General features: G+C 41.4%; 1 protein-coding gene across 1 annotated transcript in view; it reads right to left on the bottom strand.

Moving 5' to 3' along the window:
• Positions 1-11670: 11670 nt before the first annotated feature.
• The window catches only part of spon1a (spondin 1a), an 84271-nt gene continuing 72804 nt past the window's right edge, over positions 11671-23137 (bottom strand). The window contains exons 12-16 of the mRNA XM_012855129.3: positions 17790-17960; positions 17493-17660; positions 17131-17295; positions 12658-12924; positions 11671-12554 (exon numbers count right to left, since the gene is read on the bottom strand). Of these exons, the coding sequence (XP_012710583.1) occupies positions 12391-12554; positions 12658-12924; positions 17131-17295; positions 17493-17660; positions 17790-17960 (935 nt within the window). The 3' untranslated portion in view covers positions 11671-12390. The remainder of the gene's footprint in view (positions 12555-12657; positions 12925-17130; positions 17296-17492; positions 17661-17789; positions 17961-23137) is intronic.

Raw genomic sequence — 23137 nt, 5'->3', positions numbered from 1 at the left:
TGTCTGTGTCCTTTAGTACACTAGAACTAGCATAACGATACACTATCAGTTTGTTCGTTTAACCAACATTTGATGTATTGTCTCTGTTTCATTGGATGTTGGAGGTGGATGGATGTGCAGAAGTGCCAGATTCACTGAGGCTTGCTAATGAGTTTGTATTCCCAAGCCACTTATCCTAGAAACAGTAAGACATTCAAACAACAAGTGCAGCGATGGAAGGCGTTTTCATTTTTTTCACTTACGCAGAAGTCTTAGAAGTCTAACATGTCTTCAGAAATGACAACTTCAAATTAAGGTCCTGTATGTAAATATATATCCACTATATGTGTTAGCTGCTGCAGTAAGGACTGCTTTCAGCTTATTTATTTTAAAGCTTTGTGCTTCTAAAAAAACATCAGATAAACCTGAGCAGTCGTAAGATTTGTCTGCGGTAAACACAGGAAAGAAGAGTTTCATACACCGATCCTCTTTAAGCTTATAAACCTTTGCAGATACTGGACAGTGGAATATATATTGACTTTGGGAGCAAAAATCACTGGCTGTTGGAGCTAATAATCTTTCACAGCAATCTAACATTGGATCTTGACTAGACAAAGTTTTTTAGAAAGGAATCTGAAGTTTCAAAGCAATCACTTAATTTTGCCATTAATTTGATGTATGTTTAAAACATATTACTAGATTATTAATGCAACATTTTTTTATCACAAATAAACCATTAAATAGTTTCCCAGTCATTAATGTGGGAAAGAAGGAACATCCATCCATCCATCCATCCATCCATCCATCCATCCATTGTCTTCCGCTTATCCAGGGTCAGGTCGCGGGGTAGCAGCTTCAGTAGGGAGGCCCAGACGTCCCTCTCCCCGGCCACTTGGGCCAGCTCCTCCGGGGGGAATCCCAAGGCGTTCCCAGGCCAGCCGAGAGACATAGTCCCTCCAGCGTGTTCTGGGTCTTCCTCTGGACCTCCTCCCGGTGGGACGTGCCCGGAACACCTCACCAGGGAGGCGTCCAGGAGGCATCCTAACCAGATGCTCGAGCCACCTCAACTGGCTCCTCTCGACGTGGAGGAGCAGCGGCTCTACTCTGAGTCCTCCCCCTCTAAGGGAGAGCCCAGACACACTACGGAGAAAACTCATTTCGGCCGCTTGTATCTGGGATCTCGTTCTTTCGGTCACGACCCAAAGCTCATGACCATAGATGAGGGTAGGAACGTAGATTGACCGGTAAATAGAGAGATTCGCCTTTTGGCTCAGCTCTCTCTTCTCCACAATGGATCGGTACAGTGCCCCCTTACCGTGGTGGAGGGGGTTTAGTGTCTCAATGACCCTAGGAGCTATGCTGTCAGGGGCTTTATGCCCTAGTAGGGTCACCCAAGGTAGACAGGTCCTAGGTGAGGGACCAGACAAAGAGCAGCCTGAAAAGCCCCTTATGATGAATTACATAAATGGACATTGTGTTCCCTCGCTGGGATGCGGGTCACCGGGGCCCCACTCTGGAGCCAGGCCTGGAGGTGGGGCACGTTGGCGAAACGCCTGGTGGCCGGGCTTTTACATATGGAGCCCAGCCGGCACAGCCCGAAGAAGAGACATGGGTCCCCCTTCCAATAGGCTCACCACCTATAGGAGGGGCCAAAGGAGTCGGGTGCAATGCAAAATGGGTGGCAGTCGAGGGCGGGGACCTTGGCGTTCCGATCCTCGGCTGCAGAAGCTGGAAAGAAGGAACATTTTCATCTCAAATGTAGCAGCGGGGGAAAATACAACTAATAGAAATTAGATTTATTGCAGTTGAGTGAATATTGTAATAAAAGTGATTTATTATTTCACAACTGGGTTGTCCGAAATTGTATGACTTGACACTGATGTACATATTTGGACTGCAGTAATCCGTTACTTGTATTACAAATTATAATTACTGAAACTCCAACACTTGCAATACTCTAATGATACAACAAAGTTTTAATTAGTTGGCAATAAATTGGAATAAGATTTAACATAATTAAATAAATAAAAGTATTAACCATAAAGAAAAAACAACTGAGTGTAATAATGTGACCCGTTGAATTACTGAATTAGTTTCTTATGGATCTGCAAATGAAAATATGTTATTGTAGGTGTATGATATTACACCTTACAAAAACACTTATCATATGTGACATTGAATAAAATTAATAAATTGAGGTCTGCCACATTTCTTTAACAGGTGGAAAGATTAAAATGGTTATAGATAAAGAAGGTGACTGAGCTAGATTATGTGCTGACAGACCTACATTTTTTTTTTTTTTTTTTTGCCTTATGCCACTGCCTACACATACTGTAAGCTATATTCACACTTCCCACATGCTCTGCTGGTCTACATTGTCAAGAGATTAAAAAAAAAACAGAGTACAAAGAGGCTTTAAGGTTTTCGGTCAGAGGGAATAACATTAAAGCCATTTCAGGAGCAATAAAAAGGGTTCACAGAAGCAGAAGTTCTATCACCTGTAATAACGAATTCCTGTAGGAGCAAAAGGGTGTTGGAGGAGAGTCACAGTGAGCAGAAGATAGCAGGGGGTTTAAATGATGTGAGCAAACATTTGTAGGAACCATTTCATGCTTTGCAACTGCTCTGGGAGCCATTAGCTTAGGTAAACAGGTAATTCTTCCATGTAGCTTTTTTCATTGATTTGCTGATAGTCCGTTTTGCTCCCCTAGTTTCAGTAACTGAATTGAACCTCTTTGATCCTGGGGCTGGTATGCTTTCAAATCTACCTTTGAGGTGTCTTGAGCAGCTTTAATTAAGATATGTTAGTTGCAATCTGTATAAACTTAAGAGTGGACACTGGAACACAGTTCTTGTACTGAGTCATGTTTATAGGAGGAGAATAAACACTGGCTAAATGAACCCCCAAGCTGGTTGAAAATGTAAGAAATATCTTTGAATGTTATTTGCTTGGCTCCTGTGATGTTATTACATCCCCTACATTCCCTATGACACAAAAGCTCACTGCATGATGCCTTTGTGAAACTCGTCATATTAACTTTGATGCACTGTAATATACAAGAAGCCATGCTGTGATCCACCTATCACTTATAAATCAGTAGAGACCAAAAGAACAGTTGCAAAAGCTTCTTGAAGGCTTCATGTTGATACATTTAATTTATTACCAGGTACTTTCTGCATTCATTACTATGCTTTGTGTACTCTGTGAATACACAGAAAAAAATTAATGAACATAATACAGTATGTATTTCTAAGTCTCCAACAATATACTTTATTATTTGATTTTTTTTCTTTAATATTATGTCCTCTAATTGACACTGACCCATTTATTTTTCCACAATTTATTTCAAAAGCATCTTAAGTACAAAGAAGTCAATGTTTTGGAGTAGTTATCACAAAGCCCCAATCTCATCCCCGTAGAAGATTAGGGGGCAAACTTAAAAAGGTACATTATGTGCAAGCAAGGAGATTCACAAATCTAACTCAGTTACACAAGTTCCCGTGGGAGGACTGGGCCATAATTCCAGCAAACCATTGAGAAAAGTTTGTGAAGATACTCACAAGTCATTTGACTTAAAAAATGTCTATCTTGAAAAAAAAGATTACTAGAAAATGTCAATCTCTGAATTTGCAAATGGAAATTATGTTGGTAAACCTCATGGATCTAGAGCAAGAGGAATTTAATCTGATGTATTGTCAAACCTTGAGAAAAAAGGTTACATGTTTTTTAAACAGTTAAAAAACATCTAATTGCTCTAACTGACAGTAATAATTATTAATTATCTTCCTTGAGGATTTGGTGAGCTCAATATTTCAGAAAAGGAACACTAGTTGATGCAATTTAAACATAAGGTGCTTTATGTTGCGTATTTTGTGCTTAATGTTTTTAACTCGTAGTTACAAGGGTTTATGTTCTAATTTCTTAGCTGACAAAAATGAGAAATTATATGAGAACAGATGGATAATCTGATGGTGGTTTTCTATGTCTCCCTCTGAGTCACTGTGACCCAGAGAAATCTGGATGGAAGGAAGAAATCAACATTTCAGCTGACATCAGAAGGTTCAATCATTCCCAGGATGAAGCTGAAGAACAATACTGCTAATGAGTTTGTATTCACAAATAAAAATCACTATACTATATTAGATATAATCTTGACCCTTTTGTTGCGTGAACTAATTATTTTATTAAATTAAATTACAGTAACAGAGAATATGACTCTTTAGCTCATTCTACTTAATATATTTATAAGGTTGTTATCATACTGCTATCATACATCATATCATAATTTAAAGCCTTGCTGTGGAGTGATTATTGATTTTAGATAGCTGCTTAAGGAGTTCTTGGGGGAAAAAAGTCCTCAGCAACAGGAAGGTAACATGACAATGAAATTTGTGCTCTCACAGTTAAAAAAGTGTTTTTTTTTCTTCTAGCTATTGCTGTTTTCACAGCAATGGAAAGATGAACGGGACACTGGGCAGGATAGCCATTGCTGTTTTAAAATGAAGCATGCATAACATTAGTCAGATAATGATGCATGCCCTGTGGGAGATTATCACCAGTCTCTGGGCCGCAAACTTCACTTACCCAGACCCTACCTCTGCCTCGCTGACTTTAATTGTTTATAAAATAAAAAATCTTGAGTATGCTCTGATGCTAATTGACGTCTCATGTCGTATTCCAGCTTTCTAAGTTTTAGCAGCTCATAAACTCTGAGTATTTTGATTATTGCAGAGGTCTATAAAATTGTGAAAAGAGCCTTAGCAGTGATTGTCATATTATAGATGTTACTCCTGAGGTTTATTGGTTTATGAAATCTAAAATTTCCTATGTTCCTGGATGGATATCTAAACAGGAATTAATGCAGTGCATGTATTTAAATTAGAAATACTTGTTTTTTTTCAGTTCTGTTTTTCTTTTTAGAAAATACATTGATAATAGTAAAAATGACTCTCGACCTATAACCCTCCATACAGGCAAAGCAAATCAAAGTGTGCTGATGAGCAACAAAAAATCAGTTTCAATCTAAGTTGAACATAACTTTATGCTTCTGATAATATAGTTAAAATAAACTCACTGTCACTAATTTATTAAACGTGCCATGACATCACTGTATAAACCCTTTCATCCTGCATACGTAAATTCTCTAAAGAATTTAATTAAAAAAATAACATCATGCTGTTATTTTGTCAGGTCAAATGCAGCTCCACCAAGTTGACTTAACTCTGATTGGCTACCACCATATTTGCGTACTGTTCAGCCCTTCTCCTCTCAGGTCAACTGGTGAATCAGCTGGGGGGAAGAGGGGAGGGGGGAATGGGAGGAGGAAGACTGTTTGCTTGATGGTGCACTGTGATTGGAGAATATGAATTACGTAGAATGACAACCTATGTAGAAAGACAACCCATTTTTCTGATCTGATCGTTTTTGAGACAATTAACAAAGCTGACTGCCCCTGAGCAGGTACTTTGGTATTCAATTTAAACATTAGCACGGCCTCGTCAGAGCACAACGGACCATATTATACCCCCAAAACCTCAAAAAAATGTAACTCGTTATCATGGCCCCTTTAAAACTTTAATCTACTGGCGTCCTTTGCTGCTCAGTGCATTCAATAAATATTTTGATCTTTCCTAGTGTGTTCACATTAAATAGAAAGCATTTGAAATGTATAAAAAAATGAATACTGTTTAAATGGATTGCTAAAATATGATACTTGCATGGATGCAACAATAATATGTCTACCTTCGAAGGTTTAGACAGTTTTTGAAAGTTGCTTTGTGTTTTGGCACATAGATGTTACATTTAGAAATAGTTAAGTTAAAAAAACTATTCAAAAATGGTATGCTTTACATTATAAAGTACGTAGTGATTTAATCTGAGAGAAGTGCAATGATAATACAGTTACTTACATATCAAATATTGTCATTATAACCAAAGTTTGTTTTCAGGAGTGAATCGCACTCCAAACAATCCAAGGTTTAATCTGTTGGGGTTTTTCTCCGTGTAATACCGTTATAGCAGATCTACCTTACCTTTTAAGCTGCATAGCGAGCTGTGCTACCTTAATATGTAACACTCCTTTGACACTGCAGCACATACAACTTGATCGGCAGGTAAGCCAACCAGGTTCTCACTGAATTTTTTGGTAATGACAAACTTTATTTACAGGAAATACAACATATGTTTTACTGCAATAGACTAGACACAAGTGCAACTAAAATTTCACTGCAATGACCCAGACAGTAACATTACTTAATCTTATGTTATGTAGACTAATATATTTTCAGCTCACCTCAGGAGGCTGTGATACACTCTGACCTACTTTCTGTTTATTTCAGCTAATGAATATGTGACCACTAGGACCATTTATAAACCGTGTATAGGCCAGGGAGCCTTCATCTCCAGGTTATTGATTTTGAAAAGAAGGTTTTTGACATCTTAGCAAAAGTGATATACGTCATCCTAATCAGTTGGACACTATATTATCCTGAGCTATCTCTTTAGTTTTCTGCTATAGGCTTAGGCTGCTGGAGGACACAATGACCACTTTCCTTCACCTTGCCACATTCTCCTACTATTCTCCAACGTTGTATTATTGTCTGATAGTTCAACGTTTAACTTTGTGTTCTGTCTCTGTCCTTTCTCCTCTTCGTAGCTACACCTGGCCTAGCATTTTGTTTAGCTGGGACGTTGTCCTGGAGGAGGACATCTGAGTTACTGCTGCAAACAACTTCATGTTCTCCTTCTATAAATGATACACTTAGTGCTGCCTTTCAGTGGTTAATCATCTGTTTTTCCTAGACATATTAGCTAGTCACTGTTGCTACATGCCCATCCAGGAGGAGTGTGACTTTATGCAATATGCTGGTTTTTCTACAAAACTTTTTAACCAATTTAAAAAATAAACTGAACTTGACTGCATTGTTTGATAACTAGGATGATTAACAAATGTAACTGACTTTCTGTATGATTCGATTGAAATTACTTTTTTTTGTAAAGTGCCTGGAGATGACAATGTGTTGTGAATTGGTGCTATATAAATAAACTGAAAATGAATTGAATTATACATGTTATGTATACAACAAAATAACATAACATCAAAAGTGGCACTCCCATTCGTGAATGTATGTGATGCTCCTCACAATGTGCTTTGTATCTTCAAATGTCGAGCTATGTAAGACATGTTTTTAAACACACCTGGCAAAGTAAAAAAAAAAAAAAAAAGTAAAAGAAAACCTCAGAGACAAAGTGGTACAGAGTGGCTAGATCATGGTTGCTTTAACAAACTCTGGAAGGTCAGAAAAATATGTGATTTTTCTAATGGTTGCTAAAATATGCAATTCAATCCTTGTGGCAAATATGCAAACTTACCATGGGTTTTGATGTTTTGCATATGACAACTGATGTAAAAAAATAAAAAAGCAATAGTAGAAGAAGGATAAGAATTTAGGTTAGCAGCCTGGTCTGTTCCCAGAATATAAATATTAATGTGTGTGATCACAGACATTATAATATAATTATTATAATATCACTACTTACATAACCATTGTATTTCTTAGCATTGGTTTTTAAGCCTAAACTGAGCTACAATTGGCCACATGCTACTACAGCACTATGGCACACCTGTTCAGTGCTTAAGCAACTTCAAATTCCTTCAAAAAGATGAGAAATACACAATGTTTGTTCTCTTTTTTTCTAAACCTATTCAGCTCTCCTGAACCACTATTCTCCAATGCAAGTCTTTGACATCTCAGTCTTACTAGTAACAGTTCCCTCACCATGTTTCTATCATCTGTGAAGTGTGTAGGCTTTCCCAAAATGTGGTTGTGTTGGCATGGAAACAGAAAAGGCATTGTGATATGCATTTTTTACCCCAGACCCTGGGGCTCCAACATGAGGAAAGCCTGTCACTCCGACCCCGCCACTCACTACTCAAGAACGGAGATGGGCAGGATGTGTCCAGGTCTCCAGACCCCACAGAGCAAAGTTTAATATAGAAAAAACACCAACTTACAGTTTCTGAATCCTGTTAAGTCCAAAAAATTTAAGAGAAATGTAATGTAATTCTAATCAGCTTTACCCGCGAGGCTGCTTTACCGTTACTGGAACCAAGCCAATTTCACACACCTGTTCCCTTTGCCCCTATAAGCTCTCCAGAGACAGAGGGTAGTGACACTGGGAAATGTAAATGAATAGACCCAATAAAACGCAGCATGGTAACGTATTATGCAACTCAAACTGTGACAATGCTACATTTTCCCTTCTGGACCAATGTGGGTTTTACGCAATTTTTTTTTGTGACACTGGGTTGTGGCAGGTGCCAGATTATTGATAGTTGATAGAACTATATTCAATCATATTTGATTTCTCTATCTTTAGCAAGGTGATGTTTCTGTACTTTCCTGACTTGCCTTGTACTTGTTGGACATCTATCTAGCTTCTGATTTCTGGACCACAACCTGGATTTGTATCATGACATGAGCATTACCTTGTCCCAGGACTTATTTGGCCCTATTTGGACTTCTGTGCATGACCATAGACTTTTCCCTCAGATTTTGACCAAGCCTCAGCCATTTTCTCTGTCTCCTCTGTGATGAGTAAGTCAGCTTTCACTTCTGCTTTGTCACCAGCATGCTCCTGCAGAGAGTCTCTGATTATTTTCCAGGTCTCATTATAAGTAAACCTTCTTAATGCAACACTGTCTGGCTTGAATTTCAGGTCCCCTGTGTCCATGTTCCTAACACTTATACTTCAATACGATTGAGCTGTTTTATATTCTGTTTTGTTTTTAATCATTTTTTTTGAATAACTGCCAATCATCTAAAAAAACAAATAAGTTGTACCTTTATTTTCTGGATCTAGAGTAGTATACAAACTCTTACGAATATGGCAGTTTCAGTGATATAAATCATTTTAAAACTTTTTTTTTTTACATGTAAAGTTGCATTTTATTTTACACTGAAAAGCAGGGGGATATAAAAAAAATTACTATATGTCAGGATTCTGCAGGCAGTGCTGTGCAAATCTCTGCCAACGCTGCCTGAGCTCTCTTCTCTCCCTCTTTCACAGGTGATTGCAGTTTGACTGGTGGGCGTGGTGCGAACCTGCGGCTCGTTCAGCAGCTCCAGGCTGGAGCTTTAACGCAGGTTGCAGTCAGCTGGAAGACGCCAGAGTGTTAAACCGTTGTGGTACATATCAGTGGCCACTGTCCCTCGACAGTTTACCTGTTCCCAGTACTAACTCATGTTTCCTGCTTCTCACAGATCGCTTCATCCACTGGATCACTCTCTGGACGCTCTTCTGAGTTCTGAAGTCTCAAGTCAAGTCCCTGGAACCTCTTCGCTCAGATTTTGCTTTGGCATTCCCCCCGAGCCCCCTTGCTGTTATCAAGCCGGACAAGAATTCCCTTCTGCACCCTCCCTGGTTCCTCCAGCTGATTAGTGCCACTGCCTCCTGCTTCGGTGCTGCTCGGACCTCCGCCAAGTCCCATCTACCCGCTCACCTGTCGCTCAGTCACCAGGCTCCACCTCAGAGACGATCTCCACTGAATCAGTCTTTCGTTGCCCCCCGGCTAGGTTTCCTGAACCTGACGAGTATCGGTCATGGTTCCCTAATCACTGTTGGCCGCCCTCTCTGTGATCCTTCCTCCCTATGATTTCTCGTCCATCGCTCACGTAGTGAGCCTTCATCTCCGTGAACCTCCGTCCCTGTTAATAAACATCCTAAACCGCTCTCTGCCTCCTGATTGTGTTCTGCATGTGGGCCAAAAACCATCACACTATAAAATCTTTCCATAAGTGTGCAGGCCAGCTGGCAGCTTTGGCAGGTCAACACCTGGGTGCATATATTCTATGGAATTTAGTGCACTAGTTTACCTTTTCTCAGCTTTGTAAGAGACCAGCAAACATGTTAGATAAAATAAGGCATTTTGTTATTATCCAGTCCCTATCATTTGTTCTCGTCCATTATGGGAGATATAACAAGTCAAATACTTTTGGGAATTCCTGTCCTCTGCATGCGCAGGCAGTTCCTTTGCCCTATATGAGGTTCCCTCGATCAGAAACAGTAATTTTAGTTTCCCATAATGCAAGATCGTTGAAACTAAAATGGATGATCGGTCTCTGATCCATTCTGCTCTCTGACCAGTCAGCCAGCCCCTCCATCTGCAGTGCCCTCTATGGAGGGCAAGGGTGTAACTACCATTAGGCTCTATGCCAATTTATTTATTGAATCATTTCATTTTGTAAAATGATTCAGGTTAATTAAGTGTTCCCGTATTAGCAATAAATTGTGATAATTTTACTATGATTTACTTACTGTTTACTTTGTGTTTACTCACGTCAGTTTTACAATTAATAAAACACTTTTGTTTGGGTATTTTTCTAATTCAGTACAAAATATTTTCCATTTGTAGCTGTACATTATGACATACAATAAATACCCAATTTTCCAGGTGTATTTGTTTACATTGTGCATTTGGGAAAAAATATAAGTGATTCAGCAAATCCAGCCATAACTAATTAGACAAGAGTGGACTAAAGCTAAAAATATTCACATGGGCAACTTATTGGTCTGTTGTCATCTGGCCACCTGTCTCTCTCTCTATCATGTGTTCTGCTACCATACTCTTCAGTCTGATATAAAAACAGCCCTTTGAATCTTCAAATCTCACAAAAAGTTGGAAAGCGTTCTGTGAAAAAAACTAACATCGCAAGTAGCAGAGCTGAGGGCTCCTGCTGCCCATAATTTAACGATCAGAGCACAAGTTCTGGGCCCTCCCTCTTTCCTGTCCCCCTTTGTCAGCAGGCGTGTAAGTGTGCACAGGTTCAGGTGTAGTTGGATTTTCCTGTGGTTATCACCTTTGTACCCTTCGACCAAATTAATAGTGTTTGGAGAGGTTACAAAGGATCAGTCAGGAGATGGGTACAAGAGCATTGTCTAATGGAAGAGAAAATAGGATGATATTTCAAATTAAAAACAAAAAGGCTGAAGCAAAATCGTTCTTAACTTTGTAGGATATTGTGTTACAGTGAAATAAAATCACGCTTCCAAATATAAAGTATCGGGTAACAACTCCAAAAAGTGTGTTTGGCACAAAGACAGCATCAAAAGAACACCTGGTGCTTATCTCTAGCAGTGCCCCAAACCTTATTAAAATTTAAATTTGTTGGGTCACCTGAACTGGTCTTTGGTCTGCAGACAAAAGATGCGGTTACGATCTGAGAGATTTGGAGGGATTTTGCAAGGTAAACTGAGTCGAGATGTGGTATGCTGACAGAGTCCTACCAAAGATGTCTGAATGCTGACATTGAATCTGTGTTTTAACAGATTATTAGTTTTTTTCACCCCCTCCCAATCTAACTGATTAATTTATTTTGCAATTGAAATGCTCAAGATAAATGCCAGACTATATGGGGAAATATTTTGTAGTGGATACATTTTTTACAGCACAATACATGAAATGTTAACTGGTTTTAAATTTTTTTTAGGAGACACAATACACTAAGAGCACCTTTTGTCTGTTGTGGTAAATACATATTATTATACAAGTATAGAGCATAGATGTCAGAGGAGGTCGTCTTTTATAAGCCTCTTGTCGCCATCTGGTGGCAGCATATGCACATGGGGAGGGGGGGGGGGGTTCTTGCTATAGATCAGAACTCTATGAACAAAAAGACAGATCCAACTGACAAGTTGTCACATTTACTTTTATTGTAAAGGTAATATTATTTCAAAATATTAATATGTTAGAGGAACAGAAATAACAAAAAAAGGGGGGACACATCTAGAAACCACCTACACAAGACTTTGGTAAGAATCTGACACATTCTTATCAAAAATTACACTGCAAAAAGATACATTTTCTAATGACGATCCAATTTATATAGTCTTCGATCAAGATGCATCTATATGTACAACCATTACACTGGGTAAAAAAAAATCAACAGGGCTTTATGGGTCCTACAAACAACTGAACAAATAAAAGTTCATATAAATTGTTGGAATGGCTGGGCCCCTGTGCTTCAAAGTCCACTTAATTATTTATGGATACCACAGGATAAAGCAGTTTTCTTTAATCTTAACAAATAACTTCATAATCATCTTTCTCAAGATATGTATATCACAATGAGTTTACAGTGATGTTGCAAAAAAAAAAAAGATACATGTTTAACACAGTTAATTTATGAAGCACAGCAGATGGAGCAAATTTGAATCCACAGTTTTCCAGAGATCGCAAAGTTCATTTTATCTAAACAACACATGACCTGAGCTCTGGATTTAGACATACAGATCCAAGAATCTGTAATTTCAGCCCTAAACAGAGTGCATTGAATCATTGTGCGACAGTGCGCTGTCTTCTTCCCAGTCCACGTCTCTTCCTGTTTCAGCTTTCCTTTTATGCATTCATCCTAGCAGGGATGGACGTTACATGCCCTGATCTCCTTCCTGTCCTTGCAACTGGACAACTGGGCAGCCTTATACTTCTGCTTTACCGTCATAAGTCGTTCCTGAATACCTCCACCACACATTTTGGTACATTCTGTCCAGCTAGACCAGGGCCTCATTCTGCAACCTAAAGATAGAAATACAGGAAAGATGGCACAGCCATTAAAAACAAATTAGCATTTTATTAAAAAAATCTATAGTAATCCAACGACTGAAAGTCAATTACTAACCTGGATGCTCAGAAGCTCCCTCAACTCTGCCCAGTTTGCTCCTTCGTTTTTCACGCTGCTCCTTGCGTCGTCTCTTCTCATCACTGTTGCCTTGTCCTCGACTGCACTTTCTAATCTTACACTTCTTTCTCTGGATTGTTTCAGTGCATGAGTCTCCACCAAACTGAGGCTCCATGGTCACAATGCGAGTCCGGATAGTGTGACCTTTGCCACAGGACTTGTTGCATTCTGACCACTCAGTCCAATCTGACATAACACAGTCAATGGCTAAGGACAAAGACATAAGCACAGGGAGATGGGAGGAAGAACACATCTGATGTGAAATCACAAACAAAAAAATCTAACAGTGTTCATGTACTAATCTTGTGATAAATACATACTTGAAGTTAGCTAGCCAATGCCACCATTATCAAAATGATTCATTTATTATTTGTAAAGTAAAATAATTTTGTTAAAACTGGTTTAAATTTAAAAATATTTTTTACACACATCATGTATATTGTCCTGTGCCACTATCATATGTCATAACCACACAGAGCAATATACACCTCATCTAATTTAAGTGTAGCATCTCCTTTAAACCATGCTTGTCTCATAAGGTTAATTGAAACATATTATTTAATAAACTCAAAAGTGCAAAGTATTCTTTTACATTTAAATTTGCACACCTGCAATAAATGCAGCCCAACAATCAATTGTGTTTCAATTGTCCTATGTCCTTCATATAAATTTCACAATATGGTGTCAATGATTATCTTACAATCCAAAGTAATGAAAAGATATCTAAAAATTACAAAACGTAAAAAAAATAAAAGATCTAATTATGTCAAGCTGAACATGCGGAATAATAGATACAATAGTATAATGTACTTTTCACGTTGTTTCATGAACAATATAATTTTACATTACCAAACACATTCATCTCATTATAACAAAAACTTATCACATTCTTACAGTGTATTATTTATTTTTGCATAAATGTCAAAATGTTGTTTGAACAATACATTTTATTCTTAAAACGTAAAACATTTCACATTCTAAAACTGCATCAAACAAAACAGCTTAAGTTTGTCAAAGGAGTCAAGATGGTAAATTAATTTAGGCAAATTTTTCGCCAATTTTGTCTTTGTTAAACTCTGTATGGGTCCAGCTATATCTGTAAATGTTTCATGGTACTCTCTGTGATAACATAACCCATATACATGCAGTTCAAGTGGTGTAGTTTGAATTTGTGGAGCTTCCTGGGGCCACCCTGTGCATCAGTCAGGTATGCTATCAACTCAGTGAAATCAGACTCATTCTGCCTCCTGTATAGCCCGATGCATTTTAAGTTCCTTTTCAGTATATACACCATAATCACACAATACTGTCCATGCTGCTGAACAACAGGAAAATCTCTTTGTGGCTTATGCCAAACAAAAACCAAGAACTAGAACTCAATCAGTTCTGGTTTACCAGACATTTTCTCAGCTACTTATCAGCATGTCATCAACTTCTTTATGTTATAAGGTGAACATTAAGGGTATAACAGTAAACGGGTAAGTATATTGATTTACATTCAGGGATCAGTATGATTTCAGTTGACTTCACTCAAGACTTACAAACAATACGAGGCCACAATAGCATATATATATATATATATATATATATATATATATATATATATATATATATATATATATATATATATATATATATCCAACCAACTTGAGATTTGGTTATATATATTTTTGTCAATAAAGGGTAAGCAGGTATAGCCTAGGTATGTAGGGATGGATGATGTTTTGTGCAATATACTATAATAGTCAGATTAACATATACATAATATTTATATTGTAAAAAGGTATTGTTAAAGCTAGGGTCGCCGATTTTTTCTGGAAATTTCCCCAAGTCACTCTTTGAATAACTGAACATGCGCAAGACCGTCTTACCTTGCTCTACCGCTCTTCAGGGGGATCACGTGAAAAAAATCTCCCAAATCCAATCTGGTCTTATTTCTTAGTCCTTCCTCTTCTTCTCATAAACATGAATACAGTTCACTTCTTGTGGCTCTCAACCATGTTTAAAGTCTACGGTGAGAGCAGCGGAGCTACAATGAACGACTAACCGCTAAGCTAGCCATTAACCTAACCGCTAAACTAACCGGATACATAAACACTAGAAGTGTGCATGCGCAGCCAGCAGGCGGAGGAATGAGCTTGGACACTGGCGTTACTTGAGCGCCTCAGATGGATTGGCATGTGGGACAACCAATGGGGCAATCCTCAAATGACGTCAAATAACTAAATTTAGAACAGGCACTGCATCTGTGTCCGGCCATCTTGTGGTCGGACAAGCTGTGTAGAGGTGAAGCAGAGAGCTCTGTCCCGAATATTGTATCAGCAAATATCATGGTACTATAATGGAGTGACTCTCGATATGGCCACCGTGACTATAAGAAAGGAGTTTTTTTCATTCCCATTGCTAAACCCAGAAAGAATGCTGAGAAATGCCATTGTTGGATAAGAAGGTATAAGCGAGAGGGCTTTACAGTTCAACTGTAACTTTATTCTGTGTTTATTTGATCACAAGGGATCTGTTTTATATGATCCATTCATGCGGGTCTATCTAGCAACAAAACATACATGAACAAGCAGACAGCTGTGACAGACTCAGGAAAGGGGATTTTTGGTTTCAGCAGATAGACACGTGACAATCTAATAACACAAAGCAAATATAATTTTCGTGAGACATCTGCAAATGACCACAGAGCTGTTTACTTTCTGAGAACGGGTTATTGCGGGATCAGTCGAGTTTAAACAGATGTGATTATCCATCAGCCTAACGTCCTCAATCTCTACAAACAACCCTGAGCCAATGTGTTAAATCTTCAATTTTAACGCACTAACTAAACAATGATGTTACAACCCTCTTCTTTTTCTCCGCTAACAAAAATAAAACATCTCTATTTCATGTGTAGATGGTTGGAAACGAGACAGAGAGGGCTGGATTCGCTCTTCCTGCTGCATGTGTGCTCCCAACACGGTGGATACAGATTCTGGCGGGGGTAACTCGGAGAACCAGCGGGCGAATCGACGGAGCTGATTTACGTTAGGTGGAATGTTTAGGTTTATATTTTTGTTCGGGAGAACACTGCTAATGACTTGGCTAAGCCTAGCTCACATAATGCTGGAACGAGTTAGCTACCGCACAGCCCAACCATACTTCCAGCAAAAGAAAACTGTACCTTCCTCACTAATACAGCTTTCTTTCCTCCAACATTCAGGGCTCTACATTTCAACCAACATCTCAGTAGTTCGAACGCTGTGCTTCTCGATTGAAGCATGTTGAAATGAAGCTCCTGGGACATCCTCATCTTCCAAAATTATTGCCGTTCTTTACAGGCCTGCAGCTCCCACAGAGAATGATTTTTTAACCTCCTTTTTTGTGAATACATAATGTCCTTCCGTAACTACTTTCAGTATGGAAAGACGATTTTACTCAATATAACAAAAAGTGTTTCACAACAGGATTACCAACTATAGTTTTAAGGTATAAAGATGTATATTGCAATAACATCAAATTATATTGTTTAAACATGAAAAGTACATTAAGATAACATTGAAGTAGATAGTACTAACATTAAAAGTATATTGTTAGAATAATAAACATTTCGAGTTTTAACATGATAGAGCTCTCTTTTTCTTTTGCCTTACTGTTCTTCAGTAAGAACATGAACGTGCCACTGCCCCTTTAATTTTACTGTGTAAATTTTGGATTTCTTATAAACTATGGGATATTTAGATTTTTTTGTGTAACACAGCAAACACACCATTGATGTGAGCTGTACCCTTTAAACCACTGTTTCTGAAGGAAACTTCAAATGGCGCTGTAGGTTCCTTGGTCCAGAAGGAGCAAGTTCTTATTCATACTGCAGTTGACCCAGAATTTCAAAACATAAGGTGGCAACCGCCTTGCTAGACAGGTGCTGCCCGTTTGGTTTTCTGAATGGTCAACTGCTTGAAATGCAACTGCTTGTCCCAGATTATGTTAAAAAACTGTTTTGTTATGATTGATAATATTACTTAAAAATGTGTAAAGATTTAAAACTCATAAAAGATAATACATTTAAATATGAGTTGTTGATTTGCAAAATTTAAATGTACAAGCTGTGTTTTATTAAATAGAGTAATTACGTACTTGGTATTGACTAAATGTAGAATGAATGTAGGTGTAATATTTACTATTACTGGTATTTATAGATGGATGGATGGATGGATGGATGGATGGATGGATGGATGGATGGACCAACAAATACCATAATTTTAAGATAGTTTAGCAGTAGATAATCGATCAGAAATGTAAACAACTACATCAGAGTATGTGTCTTCACAAAACATCAAAATGTGTTTACAATAGATTTTGCCACAAACTACTATAAACTCTGAATACACAGGTTCATTGGGTGTTTGAATGAGGACATTTAATACTTACGACACTCTGGTAACATGCATTTCTCCACCTGTTCCAACTCCTCTGTACAATCTCCAAGTTCCACCGGAGATTTGAGCATACGCTGTCGTGTTCTCATACCCTTCCCGCATGTAACACTGCAGTCACTCCACTCAGACCATGGAGTCAACAAGCATGGTATTGTATCTATTCATCACAAACAAAACAAAATAAAAATAAAAAACCTAGATACTGTATATATCTTTCCAGGTATTGCAGTTAAAGGCAGAAATACTATACATGTAAAAGCTAACATATAGGATGACCACTTTTGGGCCTAACGGAGACCATTTTCGCAATGCTTGTCGTCAAACAAGTACTAGGGAAGTCACATTGCTACTCACGACATTCTGGCATCATGCACTTCTCAACCTCTAGAACCTCTGCCCCACAAATGGAGCCATCTGCAGGAGGCATCTTCACCATCCGCTCTCTCCTCTTCATGCCAAGACCACAAGTAGCACTGCAGACATCCCATTCACCCCACTCAGTAACCAGGCAACTGCTGGGGGCTAAAGACAAGAAGGTTATGGTAGAAACAAAATAAAATGCTAACTTAGGTCTACAAAGTACACTAAAACAAAACATTATAACCATACAGTCAATGTATTTTTCAAAATATGGTGAAAAGGAAAACTCACAGCAATCTTCATTAACCACACAGTTTTCAGTCTCCTCTGTCGGCAAAGTGCACACTGAGCCATCATCAGGGAACTGTTTGACATAACGTTCTCTGGAGCGGCTGCCTGTCCCACAGGTAACACTACATGGAGACCACGTGATCCATTCAGACATCATACAGGTGGAAGCATCTTGATAGAACAGGGGCAAATATAAAGATGTAAGCCCTTGAATGTACCCATGATTAAATTGTGATAACACTAAGATAAAAGTCTGTTTAGCAAAAATCTGATTGCATGTTGGTGAATTAAGTGAAAAAAACTATTTGCAACAGTTACGGCCAGTGGCCTTCTTTTGTCATTTCTCTTTTCTCTTATTTAAATTCAGGAGCAGTTGCTGCTTCCTGCCGGCTGGCTCCGCTATGGGATCTTGATGGAGACCTTCTACTGGGTTATTTATTTTATTTCCTCCTGCATCACTTCCTGTTAAGGTTCTCCTCTTCTCCCGATTGGATACTCACCTCTATTGCTCCACCAATCCTGAAAGAGACCTTTAAACTGGCACTTCTTTACAGAAAGGGCAGCTGTGTTTTGTTGTGCAGCTTGCATCGTTTAGCACTCAGGGTTGTCAAGCTCCACTCCTCGAGGGTCAGTGTCCTGAAAATGTTAGAGGTTTTCCTGCTCCCACACACCTGAATCAAATGGCGCAATTAGCTCCTCTTCTTCTTCTTCTTCTTTTAGGTTTTTTTGGCGGTTGGCAAACAACTTATAGGTGCATTACCGCCACCTTCCAGACTGGAGTATAGATTAGATGTCCTATCACTATAATCTTCCCATTAAACCTGATTTCCTAAGATAACTAAAAATGCTATTAAATACTACATCTTCAGAGGACCTTTGCAGCAGATTTTTAATATCTAAAATTACTTTATTTCTTTTTAACTCTCTGACTAATATCTCTCTTTCCCGATTGTACTTATCACAATCTAGAAAAATATGCTGCACTGTTTCTGACTCTCCACAATAATTACACAACCCTGTACTATGTTTATTAATTATTTTCAAAGTACTATTTAGCCCCGTATGCCCAAACCTTAATCTGGATATAATATCCTCTTTGTCAGGACTCAGACAGCAGGGCTGTGCAGCTCCCGGCCAGTCCTGCTATTTTCCCTTCACAGGTGTTCGTGGTTGACTGGTGGGCGGAGACGCACACCTGCGACTCATCCAGCAGCACTCGACTGACTACAAGAACAGCGTTCGAACAGCGAGAGGACGCCAGAGTGTTTTCGTTGCGGTATGCTTCAGCAGCCACGACCTCTCGCCAGTTCTTCCCTCGATGCTAAAGCTTTGTCTCTGTGTTTCCCTAAAGGTTACCTTCTCGAGCTCCAAGATCCCCTTCGTGACTCATCTGTTCCCTCGACCTCCTCCCGAGTCGAGCCCGGATCCAAGGCTCACTCCTACGACCTCCGGTTCCCCTCGCTGTTCAGGATCCCGGTGCCACGGTGCTGCTCGGACCTCCTCGCCCCGCTCAACGGCAACCCGAACACCTGCCATCAACATCAAGCTGAGTCCTTACACACACAACCCTCCCGGCCGTGTACTCTCGCACCTTGTGGTAAGCTTACGCTCTGTAGTTATCTCTGTTAGCCTATGCTAGCACTAACCACTTACCTTACTCCTAGAACGATCCGGTTCCCCGATTCCCGAGCCTGCCCGAGCCGTCTCCTCGTTCCCCAGACCGTCCCACTGTCTCTGAGTTATCCTCCCGTCCGCAGACTGGTTCTGCTGTCTGAACCTCTCGAGTGAATAAAATTCTTAACTTATACCTGTGTAACCGAGTGTGATTCTGCATGTGGGCCCGACACCTTAAACCTAACATGACAGAAGAACACTCTGGCCACCAGTTCGACCCAGCAGACACACTCGGTGGGACCGTAGCGGCCCAGCAGGATCAAATTAGGGGGCTGGAATCCACCGTTCTGGGCCTGCAAGGCCAGTTGCAGAGTTTAGCCGGCCAGATTAGCCAGCTTACCGCTATGCTAAGCGCTAACCAGCAGCCTCCTGTTCCGGCTTCGCCCGGCCCCGCCCCTGAGCCTGTCGTCCCTCCTGCAACGTCATCACCCGGTACAGAAACCTCCTCCCCTTCTCCGGAGAAATTCTCCGGAGACAGCGGAGATTGTGGAGGATTTTTGTTTCAATGCACTTTAGTTTTTAACCGATCCCCGCGTTTATTTGCCCAAGACGAGGCTAAGATCACTTTTATTTTACGGTTACTTACGGGTCGTGCTCTTAGATGGGCTGAGGCACGTTTCCCTGACTGCCAACAGTTTGGTGTTACTTTTGATGAGTTTTTGGCTGAGTTTAAGATGATCTTCGCCGCAGAGGCAGACCAGGTTCAGGACTCCAGGCGACTGTTGGCTCTCCGACAGCGGGGTAGACGTTTGGCTGACTTTGCCATCGAGTTCCGCACACTGGCCGCCGCGGCTGGCTGGGAGCAGCGCGCGTTGAAGACTGTGTTCTTCCAGGCATTAGACGAGTCCCTTAAGGACGAATTAAGCCGCCAAGAGGAACCAGCTACGCTCAATGAGTTTATCTCACTAGCTATCCGCCTAGACAATCGTCTCCGTTCCCGCTCAAAGAATCGCCCTCTCGGACCGCTCGCTCCTCGGCCACAGTACCACGAGCGAGACCCCCCCTAGACCCGCTGATCCTCCGCTGCCGCCACCCGAACCCATGCAGTTGGGCCGGGTTCGGCTCACCCCTGAGGAAAGAGAGCAGCGCATGAGCTCAAGGCTGTGCTTGTATTGTGCCTCCGCTGCTCATTATGTTAGGAACTGCCCTGAACGGCCAAAAGATCAGGTCCGTCGGTAATAACGGAGGTACCGACGGACCAACCTAAGTTAACTTGTTCGTCTCCTCCGCGGCTTTGCCTAAGAGCAACCATTGTTTCTCCTCGAGCTACCCTTTCGTTATCCGCCCTAGTTGATTCAGGGTGTGATTTTAATTTGATTGACAGCTCTTTCGCCCGACGGGCGGGGCTGAAGATTTTTCCTCTCGATTCGCCACTTCATGTTTCGGCCTTAGATGGAGGAGATCTCCCGAGTATTTCCTACAGAACCCAGCCGTTTGAGTTAGTTATTTCTGGTAATCACAGAGAACGGCTTTCCTTTTTTGTTTTTCCCGTAAAACATGCCCCGTTGGTTCTCGGCGTCCCCTGGCTGCAACAGCACAATCCCCACATTAACTGGGTGGACCATCGGGTGGAGTCCTGGTCGTCTAACTGCCATGCAGTCTGTTTACAGTCTGCGGTCCCTTCTTGTCAGGCCCCGCCGCAGCCGCCCCTTCAGGCAGATCCTGAGTCCCTAAGATCGGTGCCTGAGTGCTATCACGACCTCAGGCAGGTTTTCAGTAAATCACAAGCCTGCTCCTTGCCCCCGCATAGGCCCTACGATTGCGCTATAGATCTCCTGCCGGGTGCCCCGCTGCCGGCCAGCCGTCTCTATAATATTTCTCAGGCGGAGCGTCAGGCTCTAGAAAAGTATATTAAGGAGTCCCTGGCTGCCGGGCTTATCCAGACCTCTTCCTCGCCGTTAGGGGCAGGATTCTTTTTTGTTTCTAAGAAGGACGGTTCTCTACGTCCCTGTATTGATTATCGAGGTCTTAATGCTATTACGGTGAAGAATAGGTATCCCCTTCCCCTTCTCTCCTCGGCCCTTGAACCGGTTCAGTCAGCTACAGTCTTTTCCAAATTAGATCTACGTAACGCTTACCACTTGGTGCGGGTCCGCCGGGGGGACGAGTGGAAGACAGCCTTCAAGACTCCTTTGGGTCATTTTGAGTACCGAGTCATGCCTTTCGGCCTATGCAACGCCCCTGCCGTCTTCCAAGCCCTAGTGAATGACGTCCTCCGAGATTTCCTAAATGTGTTTGTGTTCGTCTATCTAGACGACATCCTTATTTATTCTCGTAACCTCTCTGAGCATCAACAACATGTGCGCCTAGTCCTCCAACGCCTGCTTGAGAACAAGTTATTTGTTAAGGCTGAAAAGTGTGAATTTCACAAGTCCTCAGTAACCTTCCTTGGTTTAATTCTAGAAGGAGGACGAGTTCGTTCGGACCCCGAAAAGATCAAGGCAGTCCTTGAATGGCCAGTCCCCGAAACCAGGAAGCAGCTCCAACGTTTCCTGGGGTTCGCCAACTTTTACAGGCGCTTCATCCGGGGTTATAGCCAGATCGCCGCTCCCCTTCACTCCCTCACCTCAGTCAAAGTACCCTACATATGGAATCCCCAAGCTGACTCAGCGTTCGCCGATCTCAAGAAGAGATTCTCTCAGGCCCCTGTCCTTGTTCACCCCGATCCGAAGAAGCAGTTCATCGTTGAGATTGACGCCTCCGATACGGGAGTCGGAGCAGTGCTTTCCCAGAATTCAGACCCAGACCATAAGCTACATCCCTGTGCCTTTTTCTCCCGACGCCTAACCCCAGCAGAACGAAACTACGACGTCGGGGACAGAGAGCTGCTCGCCATCAAGCTCGCCCTGGAGGAGTGGCGCCACTGGCTTGAGGGGTCCGAGCAGCCCGTTCACGTCTGGACCGACCATAAGAACCTGGCCTACATTCAAACAGCGAGGAGGCTAAACCCCAGGCAGGCCCGCTGGTCCCTCTTCTTTTCTCGGTTTAACTTGTCCATCTCATACCGCCCCGGTTCCAAGAACCTGAAACCAGACGCCCTGTCTCGCCTTCACTCTCCCCCCGACTCGGAGGAGGAACCAGCCACTATCATCCCTCCATCCTGTGTTTTTGGTGCCCTCCAGTGGGAGATCCAGGATTTGATTACTCAGGCTCTGCGGACTGAACCTGACCCCGGAACCGGACCTCCTGGCCGATTGTTTGTTCCCACTTCCGTCCGTCCCCGAGTCCTACAGTGGGCCCATTCTGAGAAGTTCTCCGCGCACCCTGGCATCCACCGTACCCACACGTTCATCTCCCGTCATTTTTGGTGGCCCTCCTTATCCCGTGACGTCAAGACCTTTGTCCTCTCTTGCCCCGTATGTGCACAGAACAAGCCATCTAACCGACCGCCTGCGGGTCTCCTACAGCCCTTACCCATACCTGAGCGCCCCTGGTCCCACATAGCCCTGGACTTTGTCACCGGTCTTCCCCCGTCCCAAGGAATGACAACCATTCTCACTATAATCGACCGTTTTTCTAAAGCCTGTCACCTAATCCCACTCCGAAAGCTTCCCTCAGCACTTCAAACGGCCCAGCTCCTGGTCAGACACGTTCTCCGCCTCCACGGAATTCCGCAGGAGGTTCTGTCTGACCGTGGTCCACAGTTTGTTTCTCGTGTGTGGAGGGAGTTTGCC

Source organism: Fundulus heteroclitus, chromosome 4 (genome assembly GCF_011125445.2).
Source record: "Fundulus heteroclitus isolate FHET01 chromosome 4, MU-UCD_Fhet_4.1, whole genome shotgun sequence".
Lineage (NCBI taxonomy): Eukaryota > Metazoa > Chordata > Actinopteri > Cyprinodontiformes > Fundulidae > Fundulus > Fundulus heteroclitus.
Note: the sequence above shows the minus strand (reverse complement) of the source record. Positions and strands in the feature narration are given on the sequence as shown.